The sequence below is a fragment of the Lepidochelys kempii genome, chromosome 1, assembly GCF_965140265.1.
Source record: "Lepidochelys kempii isolate rLepKem1 chromosome 1, rLepKem1.hap2, whole genome shotgun sequence".
In the NCBI taxonomy this organism is placed as follows: Eukaryota; Metazoa; Chordata; order Testudines; family Cheloniidae; genus Lepidochelys; species Lepidochelys kempii.
The window spans coordinates 12,324,008-12,345,452 of NC_133256.1; the positions used below are offsets into that span (position 1 = coordinate 12,324,008).

General features: G+C 46.0%; 1 protein-coding gene across 4 annotated transcripts in view; it reads left to right on the top strand.

Moving 5' to 3' along the window:
- The window catches only part of FCHSD2 (FCH and double SH3 domains 2), a 223,353-nt gene extending 220,402 nt beyond the window's left edge, over positions 1-2,951 (top strand). For all 4 annotated transcript variants that reach the window (XM_073334756.1, XM_073334750.1, XM_073334766.1 and 1 more), the window contains one exon: positions 724-2,951. In XM_073334756.1, the coding sequence (XP_073190857.1) occupies positions 724-804 (81 nt within the window). In that variant the 3' untranslated portion in view covers positions 805-2,951. The remainder of the gene's footprint in view (positions 1-723) is intronic.
- Positions 2,952-21,445: the final 18,494 nt, after the last annotated feature.

Sequence of the window (21,445 nt, forward strand, 5' to 3'; positions counted from 1 at the left end):
GACATGTCGTTGGAGTTAAAAGAACTGGATGGTTTCATAAGCTGTCTGTTGAGTCTAAAAGCTCACACACAATATGAAATCAATGAAAAGATACAATTTTTTCTTTTAAAAAAATTACTGTTAAAGCAAAAGTTCATTAAACAACAAAAAAAATCTATATTTTAACTAGTAACTGACTAGATATAAGTAAGCTGCTTATTGCAGCAAGAAGTTCTGTTATCTCACGATCCACGCAAGCTCCATTCTTTTGATCTGTGGTGTCACCTGATCCCTGCAATAGAATTACAAGTTTGTTATTCAAACTGGATTTATTTATTGTCTCTGAACCACACTGTAGTACAGAGTGACTATTCCCCGTTGCATGTTTATGGTATCGGGGCTGTTAATCATTCTTGAATAATAAAAGTTTATAATCAAAACAGTGACAGCTGGAACAGTTCTAGGACAGATATCAGTGATGGCCTCATTGCATGGGCCAGATCCTCAGCTGGTGTAAATAGGTGGAGCCTCATTGACTTAAATAGAGGTACGCCTGTTGACACCAGCTTGAGGGTCTGGCCCAGTGTTTGTTTTTAGTCTACATAAGCCATGGAACTTCACGTATATAGTGTTGTAGCCGTGTTGGTCCCAGAAGTTGATTCAATAAAAGATAGTATCTCACCCACCTTACAAAACTTCATAATAAGTCTTCTGATAGTTACAGGTGTGTGTTGCTTATTTCAGGTACGAGCTGCTCCTCCGCCCCCTACACACCATCACAGGACGACGGAGAAGATGGAGGATGTGGAAATTACTCTGGTATAGTGATTGGACTAGTGAAGTGGTGGTGCTACAATCAAGGCCAAATGTGGTGTTTGGTCAATCTTCTTTTTAGGCACCTTTGCATGATGAAGACTTTTCATAGAGCAAGAAGTGGGGAGGATTATAGGTGGCAGTAACATGGTGGATTCCTTCCCTCAGTCATGAATATTTTGTGCCTTTTTTGTTTTTATATACATCATCCTTCCTCCCTTAGCACAAACCAAGATGGGCCAAACGGTGAGCAGAGGAATGTGTTGGAGCAGGTTTCTCTTTTGGCTACAGATGGTCAGTTTTTATATGGAGGACTAGGAGAGAGCCTCATTCATGCAATTTAGTCACAGCACACTTATACCATGTGCATTAGTACAGTATATTACTGTTGCTGTAGGAACATGTTAAAGGTTTTCAATTCAGCTAGCATTATGTGTCTGATTAAATAGTAATCAGATTTTATGGAATAAAAAAGGGAACAAAAGAATAGGTTTAAGAAGAGGCTGGCTCCTCTTTCGTCCCCACAAAGAAGGAAAAAAAAGGAAAATAATCTTACAGATAAGGAAAAGTGCTGCAGATCATATGGCATTAATTGCATTAATGCACACCTCTTCGATAATTAAAAAACAGAACAAAATAGTCTTTGTATTAATATTTATGCACTTCATTTAGTAATCGCGTATCTAATCTGGAGGTGCTGAATTAGTAGCAACATCTTGTTCTATAGCATAAACCAACCAGTAGAAAAGTGACGTTTTGTCTAGATCTGGAAATTGAGCTTCATTTTTTTTCTTAGCAGATTTTTTTTTAGTAGATGGGTCACTTTTATCCCAGTTATTGCCGTGTACTTTATTATCAGCATTATCAGTATATCTTTGCCATCAAAACATCTGGCTAGAATTAGAAGTTTTTGTCATTCAGAATACTTACATGCATTATTTAGTGTCCACTTTGGATAGTCCCATTGTATTTCTCCCTGCAAAGCCCATTGACTAGCCAAGACCAGAGAACCAGGAAATCCATGGCCTACTCCAGTCCTTCAGAAACCATCTTTAGGGGTGAAAGGAGTAGAGGAGATTAAGAACTTTTATACAAGATACAGGAAGTACAAGGACTTCAAGGGTAATTTCCCACCAGGTTTCTCTAAGAAAGGAACTGTTGATATTTTAGAAAAAATGGGGTGGTTTGTGTTGCAACATGAATAAAAATGGTTAAGGAGAGGAGGGGAACCCTTCATCCCAGGGGGAAATGGTTGTTTCTCTAAATATGATAATTAAACTGTTTTGAAAATCGCAATACCCAGAGGGTCAAAACTTCAGTGAAAAACCATCGACAAAACATTTAAGAGCTATTATATGGGTTATAATGAATGCACTTTTGTGTATTCCTATTTTTCCTAAGCCAGTAAATTGTCTACATTAAGTTAACTTACAAGGGCTTTTTTTTTGTTTTTGAGGCTGCATTTACGAAATCATTTTACAACATTTTATCATAAACTTTGCACATACTTGTAAATCACAACCCAAGCTGGGTATCTGAAACATTAGTATTTGCCAATCTCTTCTCCCAGTGGGATGTTAGCTAAGAGCAGAGCTGTTTGAAGTAAAATGTCATCGGTCAGTCATGAAATCTGTGACTGTCCATTGAAGATTCTTTTCCATGTTTTTCATTCTTTTGCATCTCTCGTCCTGTTGATCTGTTTGAGGTCTTTTTATGTGTTTATCAAACTTATTCTTAAGTTTACAAAAAAAAATTTTTAAAAGATTAATGTTAATGTTGGCAAAAAATTTTAAAAGCTTCAAGATGCAGAAGAAAAGCAAGTATTGCCATAATGTTAATGTTCAGTTTTCTTGGCCAGTTTTTCTGTGTCCTTCATACCCGGACTTTCAAAATTCAGAAAGTGTTATATTAAATATCTTTAGTTGTATTTTAAAATATTTTCTGTAAGAGCTGCTAATTTTATTTAAAAAAAATAAAAGTTGTAAAAATATGCCTCCTTTTTAACTATGACTTCTTCATACAGGGCATGTATTCGACGCATCACCATGTACAGTGTCAATACACTGAAAGCATAGGTGCAAATGCTTTCTTTATATTGGCTGTAAAAAGTTTGTATTTATTATGTATAAAATGTTGAATAATAAAAAAGTGAAATTAAACCCATGTGTGTTTCTTGGTACACAGCTCTGTTACAAAAATGGCAAACTCATACAGAAGATTTACTCCAGATTTACACCAGTAACTGAGAGCAGAATTTCACTGATGATATGATGGGAAACATCTTCTGATGCAAGGGATTATTTTGTTTCTTGGTTTATTTTTAATCTGTCACTCTCTTACCAAGACATTTAAGTCCTGGTTCAGCAAAGCACTTGCATGTGTGCTTAAATCCATCTCCATTCAGCAGAACACACAAGCTTAAGGTTAAATGACTTCATAGGGATTTAAGAATATGCTTAAGTGCTTTGCTGAATAGGGATGGATTTAGGCACATGTGTAACTTTTAAGTGCTTTAGTTAATCAAGGCCTTATAGCATAGCCACACTTCTGGACAGACTTGGCCCAAAACCATTAAAAATCAGCCCGTCCCTTCCCATTCTTACTTGCTAAGCCCTGATACCTGGGTTATTTACCCCTGCAGCAGCTGATAGCATCGCTAGTTCCTAAAGCAGCATAAAGAATGCTGCTCCTTCCAGCCCAGGGCGTTAGTGATAACATCTACTGTTGTAGGTGAAACATTGGGCCTGGATCTTAGGAAGTAATATATCTTTCAGTTCACCTGTCAACTAACAAATTCTGGCGCCATTCCCATCAGGTATGGAGCACTTTGCCAGAACTAGGCCATTGTTCCCAGAACTAGACTGATATCACTGATCCTTAGATAAATAAGCAGGTGAACAATTCTTTGCTCAGCTGGTGCTCATTCCATAAGACACATAGTGGGAGAAATCAGCAATTTGCCAAGTGTTGAAGAACAAAACTGCTAAGAAATGTTATGTTTGCTTTCAAGCTTCTGAAAGAGTATTAATGTACCAAGAGTGGTGAGTCAGTAAAAAAAAATTCTATTAAAATGATCGCTGGGTGTCCTTTATCAGGAGAGAAAGTGTTACAACTATTGTCAAATACATTTGTCCTGTAATAGAATGACATGGTGTATATGTTTGTGAGAACAGTATAAATTCCTCTCTACCACAGCCCTGTCCTCATCTTTTGGATTTCTCTATGCCATAAGAACAGCCATACTGGGCAGACCAATGGTCCATTTAGGCCAGTGTCCTGTCTTTGACAATGGCCAATGCCAGGTGCTTCAGAGGGAATGAACAGAACAGGCAATCATCAAGTGATCCATCCTCTGTCCATCCCCTGTCGTACACTCCCAGCTTCTGTCAAACAGAGGGGCTAGGGACACTGAGAGCATGGGCTTGCATCCCTGCCCATCCTGGCTAGCCAGGATGCGGGTAGTCTTGGTGATGTTTTCTGATGGAATTAAGCAGTCATTCCAAGTGTCTTGCTTTGCTAAGTACAACTGTTCTCAAAGATGGCACCCTTGTTGCACTGGGAACTAAATTATACAAAGAAAACCACATTTTGATTTGATTCTTGGCTTTTTAAAGCTCTTTGACAGCAACGATCGGACTGCCATTTGCTGGGATTGCACAGCACCTAGTGCCATGGAGCTCTGACCTGGTTGGCCCCTAGACACTGCTGCAATATAAATGTTTAAATATTGAAGATCTGGCCTTTCTTCTCTGTCCACACAGCTAACACTCGTATCCAGGCCTTTCAACTGTGGCAGCCTCCCCCTCCTCAGGCCTTGACAAGTCCCATCGTGCCCCACTTAACATCCATTCAAAACGCTGTTGCAAAGATCATTTCATTGGCCACGTCACCCTCCCTTTCCATCCCTCCATTGGCTCCCCCTTTCCCACTGTATCGAACACAAACTACTCACCTTCACTTTTAAGGCCCTTTTGCGTGGCCTGTCATCTCTTGGGTGCTATTAAGCTGTCAGTTCCTGACTCTGCATCACCAATGATGCCCGCCTTAATAACCCCTTTTGTTACATTTTTAACCAGCACTTTGATGCTTTGTCTTGTGCTGCCTCTTCATGTCTGGAAAGAGCTTCCCCCTGAACATCTGCAAAGCCACATAATTGTCCTTCAAGTCCCTCCTCAAAGCTCTCCTCTGTCATGGTGCATACAAAAAACTTGAGAGTGAGGCACCATCTGCGTGCAGCCACCTTACATCTCATTACTCAGAGTGCAAGCTCTTTGTGTTCTGTGTTTGTACAGTGCCTAGCACAATGAGTCCCTGAGCCATGACCGGGAACCATAAGAATTAGCATAATACAAAAAAACGTTATTTTTAATTGACTTCATGAACAGTAACTTCTAAAAAAAGAAAAGGAGGACTTGTGGCACCTTAGTGCCACAAGTCCTCCTTTTCTTTTTGCGAATACAGACGAACACGGCTGTTACTCTGAAACCAGTAACTTCTAAATAAAATCTCCCTTCTTTATTCCTCATTTCCTTTCATTCTCCCCAAGACAGGCATATTTCTCAAGAGCTTTTGCTTTGTGAATAGGATTGTTTGCGCACTGAATTTTTTGATAGTGCACTTAATTTGTAACTAATTTACATTCAGACAGATCTCTTCGTCCCAAAGTGCTTTACAGAGTGAATTTCTAGCTCTTGGAAATGAAAGTGAGAAGCAGCTGCTGTTTCAGGGCACACCACAGTCAAGAGCAAGCAGTGTGGTGAGTGGAAAGAGACGAAACCAGGTTAAATAAGGAACAACTGTGGAATATGCTGCTGGGGAAATGTAGGTAGGCAGAATATGGAATTTAGTAAAGATGAAGGGCGAAATCTGGCCTCATTGAAGTCAGTGGCAAAAACTCCCATTGGCTTCAGGAAGGCTAGGATTCTACCCAATGAGTCTGACAGGTCTAATCTTACATGAGATTGTTACTGACCATAAGTGACCTGGGTGTTGCTGTGTAGCAAACAACGTCATAACTCGCTGAGTTGAATTGTGCTGGGGTTTATTCTTGGTTTTCATAACATGGAAGTGTTGCTTAACAAAACTCCGGACAGATGGGTCTGTTCTCTCCTCCCTCAGAGCTTAGATCTCTGGCTGGCTTAGGGGTCTCACTCTTCTCTGCATGTGAGTAACCTGCATTGGGGACTGGATGCTCTGTGGGCACTCCCAGCATTGGCCTGCAGATCTCAGTGGGTGTGCTGGAGGCCAAGGCTATCCACATGGAGGCCCTTACTCAGGACCAAGAGGAATCTGTATAAGAGGATGATGACTTATTCAGTCTTAAGTGAGTTGCCAGCAAGCCTGGGGGAGAAGGATGCTATGGAGAATGTCAGTCCCAGGACTTCCCCCTTCCCCCCTCCCCATCTGTAGGTCTGGCTTCCTGAAGAAAGACTACTGTGGAGACAGAGGAAGCATGCTCTTCCCCCACTTCTGTGCCCCCAGCCAGATGTGTTTCTGCTCTTCCATGCCCCACAGCTAGCCCCCTGTGTATCAGCTCCCCTCCACTCAACTGGGAGGGGCAGGGAAGGTGTTTTGTCCTTAGTCTGGGATGAGCAAGGAGGTTGCAGAAAGATTGATTGGAGTTTAAAAAAAATCCCCAACCTGAATTCAGGGCCACAAACAAGCCACTAAAGCAAATTCAGCTAGAAAAATGTTGACGTGCTTAGTATTGCAAGTAGCTTCATACTCAAAGCATTACCCAGGGGGACTGAGAATTGCAAATGTGATTGAAGGTTCATGGGAGTGAGTGAGCCTCTGCATTGCAGAAGTGAAGGTCATTTTTACCGGAAGATAAAAGCGCTGCAGTGATTCCAGCTCTGAACCGGGTAAGGTAAGTAAAATCTGCCGTCTTCAATTACCAAGGCTGGATTGGAATAGACAACTGGCATCTGCAGTGAACAACCACCTCTCTCTTTTCACAGTGCTACTTGGCAATGAAATGGCAGTGGTCACTCTGTGCAAGTACAATAGCCCACCACTGAAATCTATCTCCTGGGGTGGAACACGAGTGTTTGACAGTAGACAGCAGCATCAGTTTAGTACAGAAAGTGAAGAATGCTGTCTGCAGTTGAAGCTGCAGGGGGACCCATACTACCGTTGAACACATTGAAATTTGGTCAAAATCCCAGAGGGATAACACTTACAAAAATACTCTGGGATCTTAACGATTGGTAGCAGTATGAGCCTTGGTTTTCTCTCTTATGAGTGTTGCAATGTCTAGCAGCACAGCACCCCTAACGCCACTTTGGAGCATAAAATCAGGGCGGCTCAGTCTCCGGGAAAAGAGTATTTCTTAGGACTACTTCCTGCATACAGAACCCTGGATTTTCCTGGGAGGTTTTTCATCTAAGTGCTACAGTTTGACCCGGCTTTGTGTATGAGATCTAATGAGATCCTGGCCTGAACAAGAGAGAAGTGAGCTGATCCGTGATTGATTTAGATTCTTATCCCATTCTCTACTCCTTCCTCAGAGCTTATTTCTTTAAAGAAGAGGTCTTTAAATGGACCCAGAAACCTTACTGAAGTGAAACTGGACTGAGCTTTCCCCAGTGATGTCTCTGGTTTACAGGGGTGCTTCAGTTGAGCTCCAGCTGTTCAACATCTCTTAAATCTCCTACAAGTGACAGGTGAGGAAGTTGTCTCCTTGCTAGCTTATTGAACAAGCGTCCAAGTCCCAGAAACCATCACTTCGCTTGGCCCCCTTGCTTGACAGCCTCAGGAGAGGCCAAGCGCTGGACAGGCCTAACAAAAGGTTTTGAATGCTCTGATCGTTTCACCCTCCATGCTAAATGTTACTGTGTGAATATCTAAACCGGAATTTCCTCCTGAAGGCAGATACGGTATTTGGTGGTGAGGTAAAGAACAAGAGGCGCTATAAGAGCGAAAGCAGATAAACAAGGTTTCCTTTTTCAGTCTAAAGAAAACAAAGTGGTGCCGAATGTGGGCATCCTAGATGAGAAGAGAACTGGTTGGGCTGGAATGGGAAACAGCTGTTGGAGCTCGCCTGGGGGTTGGGAGCTCAGAAGTACTTGGGAACGTCTCTCCCTCAGATGAGGTTTGGGAGACGTCTCAACAGCACTGGCGGTTGGAGAAGCTTGTGACTCCCCAGAGCAGGTACCGCAGAAGGCAGTGGGTACCCTGGCCTGAAGAGAGATGAGTTCTTTCTGCCTGCCCCATTCAATCCTTGGTCTCTGTTCTGAGGTTGCCAACGAGTGTGCTAGTCATGCCATGGATGTTGGTAGTTAAACTTGGCTCGCCACTTCATTTTGCACACAGGAGCCCTGAAAAGCCACTGGATGATGATAACCTTCTGGCATGAATGAAAGGCCCAGGACTGAACCAGAAATCTGCTCCAGTCTCCCCCCAGTATGAGCCAGTATTTAAGGCCATCAAATTACCCTTTCCATTAGAGCAGCCTGTTCTTGTGCTGTGTGTTCAGAATTCACAGCAAGAGGGATACGGAGATTAACTGGATATTTCAAAGCTCCAGGTGAGACTCGAAAAGCAACGTAGCTGGCTAAGGAATAATAATAAATATATGTATCTATTTAAATTGTAACAGGCAACAGAGCCCTCCTGCCTCTATGGCAGCAGGTTCTGTGGGTCCCAGTCCTGCTGCAGGGCTCTGACTGGCAATGCAAAATAAATGGGCCGGTGCTATCACAGAGCCAGGACACACATCAAGTTGTAAGGTAAACAAATCGATGTGACTGATCAGAGGAAGGATGGCCCTGTGGTTAAAGCACTGGGGTGCAACTCAGGAGACCTGAGTTTAACTTCCAGCTCTGCCAATGACCTGCAGTACAATGCTAGGTAAGTAACTTCCTCTCTGTCTGCCTCACTTCCCTGTCTGTAAAATGGGGCTAACATCTCCCAGGGGAGTTGCAAGGGTAAATCCATAAATAATTAGAGCTGTTTAGATAAGAGCCCGAGAGAGAAACCCTATCCCAGTGTGAAATTATTTACATTCCAGCCTGGAGTGCTACAGAAAAACTGCACATTTTAAAAAATGTAGTTACAAGAATGATCAGTATGAAGGATGGTTCTGTTTTCATGGTAATTAGTTTCATCTGTTGTAACGGCTGCTCTCTTTTCCCTTGTTCACTGAAAGATGAATGAATCTCCAGCTCTAGTTGCAGAAGGGACACTCGCTGCAGATGTTGTAAATCCCATGGCACAGCTGGTACCTTTTGTGTTCAACTGAATCCTGCAAAGTGGGTCATCCCTGGAGCAACCCCCTATCCCCCAAATCAGTACATTGCAGGCAAATAACTGGGCTAGACCAGAGATGCTCACTTCTCCCATACCGGGCCTTTAATATTTGTATTACTGCAGTGTCTGGGAGTCTGAGTCCTGGACCAGGATCCCATCGTGCTAGGCACTGTACAAAAACACCAAGTAAGGGACGGGGTGAAAGTGAGCATGAGGGAGATCAGGAGGAGGGATGCAGTCACTGGGACAAGTGGTGGGGTTGACAGAGGATAGGAAACAAGACGCTTCTGTGTCAGGGGAGGAGGAAAGGAGCGGTGGGGGGTAGAGGAAGGTTCTGTCCTATTGTCAGTTTTCTCTTGGAAGAAACGTTGCAATCCTGTGAAGAGAGAAGTGAGGGGAGGGTTCGGGAAACAAGTCAAAGGTGGAGAAAAGGCAGCTGGGGCTGTGGGCAGGAGATTCAGTTAAGTTGGTGAGGGAGAGGTGCTCAGCTAGGGAGGGGGCAGAACTGAAGAAGGGGAGATCAAGTCTGTAGTGGAGGAAGTTGGCCTGATGATAGGATTTCCCTCAAAGAGGCTCTGCCTCACAAGAACAGGAGCGGAGGAAGCAGACATTGTGGGTGATCTAACTGGAACCCCCCTTCCGTTGAGCAGTATCAGAAGGGCAGGTGGTTGCGATCCCCAGCGCTGTTTTGAGACCACCACACCTGCCACCGTGCTAGTCAACTCCATTCTCAGTTTACAACAGTTCGTAGACTCCCAGGCCAGAAGGGGCCATTGTGATGATCTAGTCTGACCTTCTGCATCACATGGGCTATGGAACTTCCCCCAAAACAATTCTTAGAACTTCTCTCTTAGAACAACATCCCATCTTGATTTAAATATAGTCAGTGATAGAGAATCCACATGACCCTTGGTAAATTGTTCCCATGGTTAATTAACCTCACCGTCAAAAATGTAGGCTTTATTTCCAGTCCGAATTTGTCTAGCTTCAGCTTCCAGCCATTGGATCGTGTTAGACCTTTCCCTGATAGACTGAAGAGCCCATTATTAAATTTGTGTTCCTCATGTAGGTACTTACAGACTGTGATCAAGTCACCCCTTAACCTTCTCTTTGTTAAGCTAAATTGATAGAGGTCTTTGAGTCTATCAATATAAGGCATGTTCTCTAACCCTTTCATCTGTCTTGTGGCTCTTCTCTGAACCCTCTCCAGTTTATCAACATCCTCCTTGAATTGTGGGCACCAGAACTGGATGCATTATTCCAGCAGCAGGTGCTTAAGCACCAAATACAGTGGTAAAACAATCTCTTTACTGCTACTCAAGATTCTACCGTTTATTCCTCCCAGGATCACATTAACCACAGCATCTTGGCCACAGCATCTCCCTGGGAGCTCATGTTCAGCTGATTATCCTCAATGATTAAGGCTACCATTTTGTCATGGATATTTTTACTAAAAGTCATGGACAGGTCACTGGCAATAAAGAAAAGTTCATGGAAGCCCGTGACCTGTCCCTGACTTTTACTAAAAATATCCATGACAAAATGGGAAGGGACTGGGCAGCTGGGAGCTCTGGGGCCCCCACCACTGGTTGGGGCTCAGTGCTCCAGGGTCCCTCCCAGCCACGAGCAGTGGAGGGGAGCTTCAGGGTCCCTTGTCCCCTCCCCAGCGTCAGGGAGCTGCCGTTATCCCCCTGCCACCACTGCAGTGGGAAGCTGCAGGGGTCCTCCTGCCGCCGTGGTGGTGGTGTTAAACTGTGGAGATCCACCCCCCACTTGCAGCGGTGGCTGGGAGCTGTGGGGCACCCCCACTGACTATGGTGGCTGAGAGCTTGGGGGCCCGCTGCCTCAGGCTGCAGGGTACCTCTCCGCTCTCGGCTACTGCGGGAGGTGGCAGGACCCTGCAGCTCCCAGCAGCCAAGGCTGAAGTCACGGATTCTGTGACTTCCATGACCTCCGTGACAAAACCGTAGCCTTAACCATAATCCCCTAATCTTTTTCAGTCACTGCTTCCCAGGATAGAGTCCCCCATGCCTATCCTATAAGCATGGCTACATTCTTTGTTCCGAGATATATGTGTGTACATTTAGCTGCAATAAAACATATATTGTTTGCTTGTGCCCAGTTTACCAAGCAACCCAGACTGCTCTGAATTAGTGACCTTATTTACCACTCTCCCAATTTTTGTGTCATCTGAAAACTTTATCAGTGATGACTTTGTTTTTTTCCAAGTCATTGATAAAAATGTTGAGTAGTGTAGGGCCAAGAACCAAATCTTGTGGCGGACCCCAAGGGAAACAGACCTGCTTGATGACTATTCTCCATTTATAATCATATTTTGAGATCTATCAGTTAGCCAGTTTTTAATCCATTTAATGTGTGCCATGTTAATTTTACATGGTTGTAGTTTTTTAATCAAAATGTCATGTGGTACCAAGTCAAATGCCTGACAGAAGTCAATTACGTCAACAGTTTAAGGGCGTGGACCCAGCGCTAGTTCATCTTGTTGCCCCTTCTAAAGGGGTTTGTGTGCAGTATGGTTAGTGAAAGGATTTGTATTGATGTCTAATTGTCTATATAAAGTTGATGATATTCTACATTTGACCATATGTGGATTTCCTTCCCACTCCCGTGTGACTTGTTCTACAGTCTGTCTTCGCTATACTCAGATGCTTGGCACCTGAGTCTGTGCAGCTGGGTCAGCCTAGCCTGTCATGACCTGGGCATGAGCAGTCAGGCCTAGTGGTTGGAGCAGGAGCCAGGAACTGGAGTCAAGGGTCAGAGCCACAGTCAGGAACCAGGAATGAAGCTATAAATCAGAGCAAGCAGGGCTGGAGTGGACTGAAGCAGGACAGGAATATGGTTGGGAACAAACAAGGCAGGGGCTTGGCTGGGAACAAGGCAGACACAGGAGCAATCACAGCTGTGGGCATGAGCATTGTGAGCAGCCAGCAAACTGCTATGGGCTTAAAAGCAGATCTGTGGCTACCTCAGCTAATTAGGCAGTCTGGCCAAGCCAGCTGAGCTCATTAACAGGCTGGGCTGGCTAGTGTTCAGGTTTAGCTGAAGGAGGTTGTCATAAATATAAAGGGAAGGGTAAACCCCTTTGAAATCCCTCCTGGCCAGGGGAAAGCTCCTCTCACCTGTAAAGGGTTAAGAAGCTAAAGGTAACCTCGTTGGCACCTGACCAAAATGACCAATGAGGAGACAAGATACTTTCAAAAGCTGGGAAGAGGGAGAGAAACAAAGGGTCAGATCAGCGGCACTGCTATGGGTACCCGCATGGCCCCACAGTATGCCAACATTTTTATGGCTGATTTAGAACAACGCTTCCTCAGCTCTCGTCCCCTAAAGCCCCTACTCTACTTGCGCTATATTGATGACATCTTCATCATCTGGACCCATGGAAAAGAAGCCCTTGAGGAATTCCACCATGATTTCAACAATTTCCATCCCACCACCAACCTCAGCCTGGTCCAGTCCACACAAGAGATCCACTTCCTGGACACTACAGTGCTAATAAACAATGGCCACATAAACACCACCCTATACCGTAAACCTACTGACCGCTATTCCTACCTGCATGCCTCCAGCTTTCACCCTGACCACACCACACGATCCATCGTCTACAGCCTAGCTCTGCGATACAACCGCATTTGCTCCAACCCCTCAGACAGAGACAAACACCTACAAGATCTCTGTCAAGCTTTCTTACAACTACAATACCCACCTGCAGAAGTAAAGAAACAGATTGATAGAGCCAGAAGAGTTCCCAGAAGTTACCTACTACAGGACAGGCCTAACAAAGAAAATAACAGAACGCCACTAGCCGTCACCTTCAGCCCCCAACTAAAACCCCTCCAACGCATTATTAAGGATCTACAACCTATCCTAAAGGATGACCCAACACTCTCACAAGTCTTGGGAGACAGGCCAGTCCTTGCCTACAGACAGCCCCGCAACCTGAAGCAAATACTCACCAACAACCACATACCACACAACAGAACCACTAACCCAGGAACTTATCCTTGCAACAAAGCCCGTTGCCAATTGTGCCCACATATCTATTCAGGGGACACCATCACAGGGCCTAATAACATCAGCCACACTATCAGAGGCTCGTTCACCTGCACATCCACCAATGTGATATATGCCATCATGTGCCAGCAATGCCCCTCTGCCATGTACATTGGTCAAACTGGACAGTCTCTACGTAAAAGAATAAATGGACACAAATCAGATGTCAAGAATTATAACAAAAAGAAAAGGAGTACTTGTGGCACCTTAGAGACTAACCAATTTATTTGAGCATGAGCTTTCGTGAGCTACAGCTCACTTGATGAAGTGAGCTGTAGCTCACGAAAGCTCATGCTCAAATAAATTGGTTAGTCTCTAAGGTGCCACAAGTACTCCTTTTCTTTTTGCGAATACAGACTAACACGGCTGTTCCTCTGAAACCAAGAATTATAACATTCATAAACCAGTCGGAGAACACTTCAATCTCTCTGGTCACGCAATCACAGACATGAAGGTCGCTATCTTAAAACAAAAAAACTTCAAATCCAGACTCCAGCGAGAAACTGCTGAATTGGAATTCATTTGCAAATTGGATACTATTAATTTAGGCTTAAATAGAGACTGGGAGTGGCTAAGTCATTATGCAAGGTAGCCTGTTTCCTCTTGTTTTTTCCTACCCCCCCCCCCAGATGTTCTGGTTTAACTTGGATTTAAACCTGGAGAATGGTCAGTTTAGATGAGCTATTACCAGCAGGAGAGTGAGTTTGTGTGTGTATGGGGGTGGGGGGGATGTGAGAAAACCTTGATCTATGCAGGAAATAGCCCGACTTGATTATGTAAAGAGTTGTCACTTTGGATGGGCTAGCACCAGCAGGAGAGTGAATTTGTGTGGGGGGGTGGAGGGTGAGAAAACCTGGATTTGTGCTGGAAATGTCCCACCTGTTGATCACTTTAGATAAGCTATTACCAGCAGGACAGTGGGGTGGGAGGAGGTATTGTTTCATGATTTCTGTGTGTATATAAAGTCTGCTGCAGTTTCCACGGTAAACATCTGATGAAGTGAGCTGTAGCTCACGAAAGCTCATGCTCAAATAAATTGGTTAGTCTCTAAGGTGCCACAAGTACTCCTTTTCTTTTTGCGAATACAGACTAACACGGCTGTTCCTCTGAAAAGGGTCTGTGTGTCTGTCTATATGCTGGTTTTCTGCCGGGGATAGACCAGGAATGGAGTCTTAGAACTTTTAGTAAGTAATGTAGCTAGGTATGTGTTAGATTATGATTTCTTTAAATGGCTGAGAAAAGAATTGTGCTGAATAGAATAACTATTTCTGTCTGTGTATCTTTTTTGTAACTTAAGGTTTTGCCTAGAGGGGTTCTCTATGTTTTTGAATCTAATTACCCTGTAAGATATCTACCATCCTGATTTTACAGGGGGGATTTCTTTATTTCTATTTACTTCTATTTTTATTAAAAGTCTTCTTGTAAGAAAACTGAATGCTTTTTCATTGTTCTCAGATCCAAGGGTTTGGGTCTGTGGTCACCTATGCAAATTGGTGAGGCTTTTTATCCAATATTTCCCAGGAAAGGGGGGGTGCAAGTGTTGGGAGGATTGTTCATTGTTCTTAAGATCCAAGGGTCTGGGTCTGTAGTCACCTAGGCAAATTGGTGAGGCTTTTTACCAAACCTTGTCCAGGAAGTGGGGTGCAAGGTTTTGGGAAGTATTTTGGGGGGAAAGACGCGTCCAAACAGCTCTTCCCCAGTAACCAGTATTAGTTTGGTGGTGGTAGCGGCCAATCCAAGGACGACGGGTGGAATATTTTGTACCTTGGGGAAGTTTTGACCTAAGCTGGTAAAGATAAGCTTAGGAGGTTTTTCCATGCAGGTCCCCACATCTGTACCCTAGAGTTCAGAGTGGGGGAGGAACCTTGACAGAGGTGGAGCTCACTCCTGACATAGCTGTGGTGTGAACAGCTACACTGCAAACCCTACCTGAGTTTCTGTGTCCTCACTGACACTGCACTCCCCTGTATGTCACAAGGACTTCTGGGGGTATGTGCTTTGGGCTGCACGTGGCTGAGCTGCTCTGATTCTTTCCCCGTGAATTGTGGGTGAGCTTGTCTGTCCTTCTGGGCTTTGAAGGCCTATCAGCACTGCGGTAGTTTAGCCTGCGTCCTCACTGCAAATTGGGTGGCTATCAGCCTGAGTGAAAGCGGGACCCAAGCTCTAACCCACCCCCACAGCCAGGCCACTTTGCCCAGGTTGTTGAAAGCACCAAACTCAGGTGAGAGGGTTTTTCTTTGTGGATGGGGCCAGGGGGTAGGCTAAAACCTGGGTGAGAGCCTGGGTTAACTGTGCAATGTAGACATACCCTTAGACTTCAGCATGTAGCCCGCGTGGAGCCAGTGAAGGAGAGCCTGGGACAAAGCAGGGGATGCTGAAGGCCAAGTCAGTGCTGCTTTTGAGAGGGACTGTGCTGTTGGTGTTCATTTGGAGAGCGAGGCGGTTGCATTTAGAAACTAGCGGCTCCCATGGCTGCCATCAGAAATGGCACAACTCTGACCTCTTCTTTCGTAAATCCTGCACACAGCTCTCAAGGTCTGCATGCTACTTGGCCCTGAATTGCCACTGGCTTTGCAAAGCAAGAGAGCTGTGCAATGTCTAAATCAGCAACCCCTCACTCCTCTGAGACCACCCGAAACCCCAGCCTTTGCGACAGACAGCAGCAGAGGCAGAGAAAGAACTAAAAGCCTCGCAGCTAATGTTTCTGGAGAGGAGCCCAGCTTCACACCAGGCTCTCAGAGGAACAGAAGCCCACTGTTAAGGTCAGTGCAGATTCTTACAGACGGGCCCTGACAGGGAGTTTGATTATTTTCAGATAACAAAGGAGATTTCATGGTAGTTAATCCAGAGGAGATAAGAATTGCAATAGTTTCTTCTGAAATCATCTGAATGGGCTAATCTAGTTCTGGGGATACAATTGATTGTTAAATGAAGCCCAGACAGGGCTCAATGAAAGTAATTCTGGGGTGCTAAACGTATTAATCCCCTCAAAACAGGAGGGGTAAATGCTTTCCATGTATCTGGTAAAATGAGGACTGGTGCATTTCAGTTATGCAGGATTATAGTTTTCACATTTTAGTTAGAGAATTGCCTGGCTGTGAGATTGAAATAAGTGCTTCGGGGGTGACAAGCTCTGCAAATCAAGGTTTTTCCTGAAACAAAATAGCTTGTTTCCGAAAGAAAACAGCCACTCGGAACAGTAAACTGTGCAGGGCTCATCCTTTCTGCAGTTATTTTTCAGACTGAAAAGGGGGATAATCTGCAGTTCAGGATTAAAAATTTGAGGCTGTTTCTCTCAACTCTGATCAAGTGGCCACTGGCCATTGATGAGTCAGACTTCATGGGTCTCCTGCTAGCCAGCTTCTAAGAACTTTGATATATTGTCTGTCAAATAACCCTGTGCTTGAATTAGCAACCATGTTTGCCACCTGTTGGCCTCTTGCTGTTTATTGAGGAGTCAATGCTACACTGTGTGCACGTGGCTTTGTTATTGTAGGGTTGCTTCTGAGTGCAGGGCAGAGCATGCACCAGTTTGTTGTAGGGTTACTTGTGAGCCGTTAGCAGCACCTGTACTGCTGTTGTTCGTAGGTCTGCTCAGAAATATGGGGCTGCATGTATCCTAGAATATCAGGGTTGGAAGGGACCTCAGGAGGTCATCTAGTCCAACCCCCTGCTCAAAGCAGGACCAATCCCCAGTTTTTGCCCCAGATCCCTAAATGGCCTCCTCAAGGATTGAGCTCACAACCCTAGGTTTAGCAGGCCAATGCTCAAACCACTGACCTATCCTCCCCCCCGCTGGGCCAGTATGCTGGCCAGTAACTATAGCTGCTCGTTCAGGGTTAAGAACGGCCATACTGGGTCACACCAGTGAACAGTACAGGGCAATTATCAAGTGATCCATCCCCAGTTGTCCAGTCCCAGCTTCTGGAAGCCAGAGGCTTAGGGACACCAGGAGCCTGGGGTTGTGGCCAGTTTTCCATCTAATTTTTCCCACACGTGTGCTGATTAAACCACAAAAAAGCCACGATCAAGCAACATTAATGCCTTAAGCCAAGCCCACAAGAACAGGGAGATTCAGAGCTAAGGCTGCAAATCCAGGCTAACGCTCCTCCGATGCCTGCTGAGATGTTGCCAAGCGTACGGTGTGTGGCACTGCGTGCTGTGCTCAGAACCCTGACGTCCCAATCAGCCTGACAGCGTCCTCTAATGATGCCGGCTCTGCAGGGGATTTCGGCTTCAACGTTGAATCTCTGAGCATCTGATTTAGCTAGGACTGGGGCAGGCACCAGAAGACTGTGAAGGGGGAGGGGAGGACACACGCTGCTAGGAACACACACAAGAATGCAGGTGCCCATGTGCACAACGCTGGCATTGGCAACACAAAAACCGACACACTTACACCCTTGTTGAGCAGGGCAGGTGCCCACACATTCTCATTTGCAGATCATCACACTTTCAGGCTTGTGATAAGTTCAGGCTTCTCTGGGCTGTCCTTGGGCATCCTCGGGCAATGTTTAGGTGCAGGGGCCATCAGGAACACTCAGGAGGAAATTGCTTCTCCTTGCCAGGTTGCAGTAAGTCACAGAGGCAGCATAGCGCTTTTGTAAGAAATGCACAGGAAGCTCCCGGACCTGGAGTGTAATTATCTTGGGCTGTATTTTTGCTGCTATAATTATTGCTTTTAATCATCTTACTGCAATACAGCAGAGACAGCTCTGAGTTGCAGGGCTCTGCACAGCGGGAAGATGGTGCACGGGGATTTCTGGCTGTATTTTGCACCTTGCTAGTTGCATTAGAATTACCTCCCTCAAGAGCTAGTTTCCCAGAGGGAAATCAAGTGGCAGATGGGCAGCTAGTGGTTTAGGGGGGAGGAAAGCGGCAATAGGGGTGGACCCTGATCATCCTAGGGTGGAGTGACCAGATGTCCCGATTTTATAGGGACAGTCCCGATTTTGGGGGCTTTTTCTTGTATAGGCACTTATTACCCCCCACCCCCGTCCCAATTTTTCACACTTGCTGTCTGGTCACCATATCCTAGGGCTGCCAGTCAGTTTCAGAGGCTCTTTGTCCAGGTGTCCAGCTAATGAGCGAACTGGCACCTTTCCACCAGCCACAGTGCTTAACCTCGCATCGTTAAGAACCTGCCTCGCGTGCCGCAGAGCTCGGTGTTTTCACTGGGCTTTTTAATTTGAAAAGTAAAATGTACGGCCCAAAAAAAGTCAGAAATTTTAAAGCCAAAGAAAAAAATTCACGTTGAGGCTCTTCTGCGAAAAAGAGAGACACGCGTGAGCACGCCAGGCAGGCTGACTGCCATAAGCAGGTCTCGTGACGTGATCTGGACTGGGAGTCGGGACACTGTTCCTGGCTGTGCCGCTGACCCGCTCGGAGACCTTGAGCCAGTCACTTGCCCCTCTGTGTGTCTCTGTTTCCCCTCCTGCCCTTGTCTGTCTAGTCTGTTTAGCATTATGTGTATGCACGATGGAGCTCTGATCTTGGTTCAGGCCTCTAGATCCCAAGTGATCGGACCATTGTTTGGTACGTTACCTTCTGCCATGCCAGATGAGCCCCCAGGCTTTTGAGTGGCCACAGATTCAGGCTTCTGAGGAAGGCAGAAACCGGCAATGCACCTGACCAATTCTAAAATACTGTACATAGGTGAAAACAATTCCTTCCTGACCCCTGCAAAGATCCGCTTATGTCCTGAAGCTTGCAAGTTGATTAGCCTTGTGTCGTTCACTTAAGCTGAGTGGTTACAGATGCTGTTACCAAGGCAGTTGCTCTCCTTGAACTGCCTGTCAAGGTGTCATTTTGTGGCCTTTGTATGAAGACAGGTGAAGCGGTAAGGTTTGAACGTGAGCTGTTGGGATTGCCCGCGGTTAACATGCGGTAGGCTCATTAAAGAGTAAACAGCTGAACAGTGTCAAGCTAAATAGTGCATGGAGCTTTCTTTTTCCCTTTCCTGTGTTCAGAGAGGAGCTGTTTAAATTATTTACTGGTGTATTTAAAATCCTTTCTTAAGTGAAACCCAGCTGGGAAGCGAAATCTTGTTTACAGGGACAACCACCCAAAATAAAAGTGTCTGAGTCTAATGACCCCATTTGTGAGCAGTTTCGTGCTGCATCCCCAGCAGCTCATCAGCTTTCACACATCTGACAGGGGAAGGTTTTAAAAACTGGGTGGTTACAGTTAGGCGGCTGGGTCACATTTAAGCACTTAACTCGGTGGCCTGGTTATTAAGAGAGAGTGGCAGGGCGGCCTGATGGGCACTGGGCTCGCAGTCAGGGATGCTGTGGTCTGTTTCCTGGCTTGGCCACTGAGTGGCCTTGGGAAAGACACACTGCAGAGGAAGGATGGTCCAGAGGGTAGGGCACTAACCTAGGGCTTGCAAAACCCTGGTTCAAGTCCCTGCTCCACCAGAGACTTCCTGTGTGATCTTTGGCAAGTCACTTCATCCCTGGGCCTCAGTTCCCTGTCTGTGCAATGGGGATAACAGCACTGCCCACCCCACTGTGGCGAAGGTAGGTATATTAAAGACTATGAGGTGCCTGGATACTATGGTGATGGGATTCTCAGACCTTAGAGAGATACTTAACCTCTGTGTGCCTGTGTTACTGTGCCAGGGAGTACTGGGCTATTTGAGGCCCCCTGCAGGAGGCCTCATGGTCCTCCCAGTCCCAGAAAAGGAGCAGTAAAGGTGGGTCCTTCAGGCCTGCCTAGAAAGGCTGCAGGGAAGCAGCCAATCAGAGTCCAGCTGGCTCAGTTAAAAGGCGCTCCACGGTCTGATGAGCAGGGCAGTTGGCTGAGACCAAAAAGGGGAAGGAGAAGTGGAAGACAGAGAAACGCTCCAGGCAAGGCCTGGGAGAGACCCTGCTCAGACAGGAACAGACGGAGAACCCAAGGAGGTGGTGGGACTAAGTCGGAAGTGGCCCAGGGAAAGTAGAAGCAAATATTAAAGAAAGCAGCAAGTAGCTGGGACCCTGAGTAATGGGCAGCCACCAGGGAAGGGCCTAAGCTCCAAGGAGGGACTAAGACTCAGCACTAAAAGCCCGAGAAAGGGGCTAGAATTTAAACAGGCCTAGAGACGGGGCCGAAGACCCCAAAGAGGGCCAACCGTTCGTTGGCCAGTGTTACCGTGGAAGGGGTTCCTTCCTGCGTATTAACTGTGTGACATAGCCAGAGAAGACCCACCTGACGAGGACAACAGTGGACAGGAAGCACCATGAGCAGAGAGAGTGCAGGTTCGCACCCAGCCAACAGGAGGTGCTCGTGAGATGTGAGTGCGCCCCATTGCAGTTACCCGTACCGTGCTTCGTCTCCCTCTCCTAGTTAGCCTGTGACCGCTCTGGAGCAGGGACGGTCAATACACTGCCATCAAATTGTATTTGTACTTGCACTTGCATTGGCCTTCATTTAAGGCTAAGATTTAGTCATGGGTATTTTTAGTAAAAGTCCTGGACAGGTCACGGTCAATAAACAAAAATTCACAGCCCGTGACCTGCCCATAAACACCCCTGACTAAATCTTAGCTGCCTCCGGGGCCCCCACTGCTCTGGGGGGACCCCCGGGGTCAGTGACACCAGCCACTGTTCGGGCGGTCCCTGGGTCAGCCACACGGGCCGCTGCAGCTGCGGAATTTCACGCAGGTCGCGGAAAATCACAGAATCCGTGACTTCCGCGAGCTCCGTGACAGACTCGCAGCCTTAGGCTTAATGTATCGGTGTTTCCAGAGGCATCATGCTAAAGACCCAGTGAGTCAGCACTGACGCAGGAGTTCTACGTGTGCCAATACCAAAGGGTTAAAAAGTAAGTTCAATTTGCAGCTCCCTCCAAAGTCTCCCTCCCAGTCCTTCCTTGTCTTCTCAGCTTATGTACCCTGAGAATCTCCTGCCCTTCTCCCTGCTCTGTGCACAGCAGCGAGGGGGGCAGTCCGTGGATTACCAGCTGTGAGATGAACAAGATGGGAAGAGGGTGGGAGCCCCTGGAAGGGACAGAAGGATTATCCCCATTTGTAAAGGAACAATGAGACCCAGAGTGGTTGTGACTTGCCCGGGAAGCATCCTGGTTTAGGGGATAGGCAGGGAATGGAGAGTCCATTGAATAGATGAAGCCTGGCTAGGGACTTTCAGAGGGAGTGAGGTGCCTGTATCCCACTGACATTCCATGGCAGCTGGGCACCCGTAGGCCACTTTGAAATGCCAACCTCAGAGGTGCTAAGCGGCAAATGGCTTCTATTGAAGCTGAGGGAGTTACCCTGGACTTGCACCTATTGATAACTGACAGCGGAATCTGACCCACAGACTAATAGTCAGTGACTGAGCTGGGGACAGAA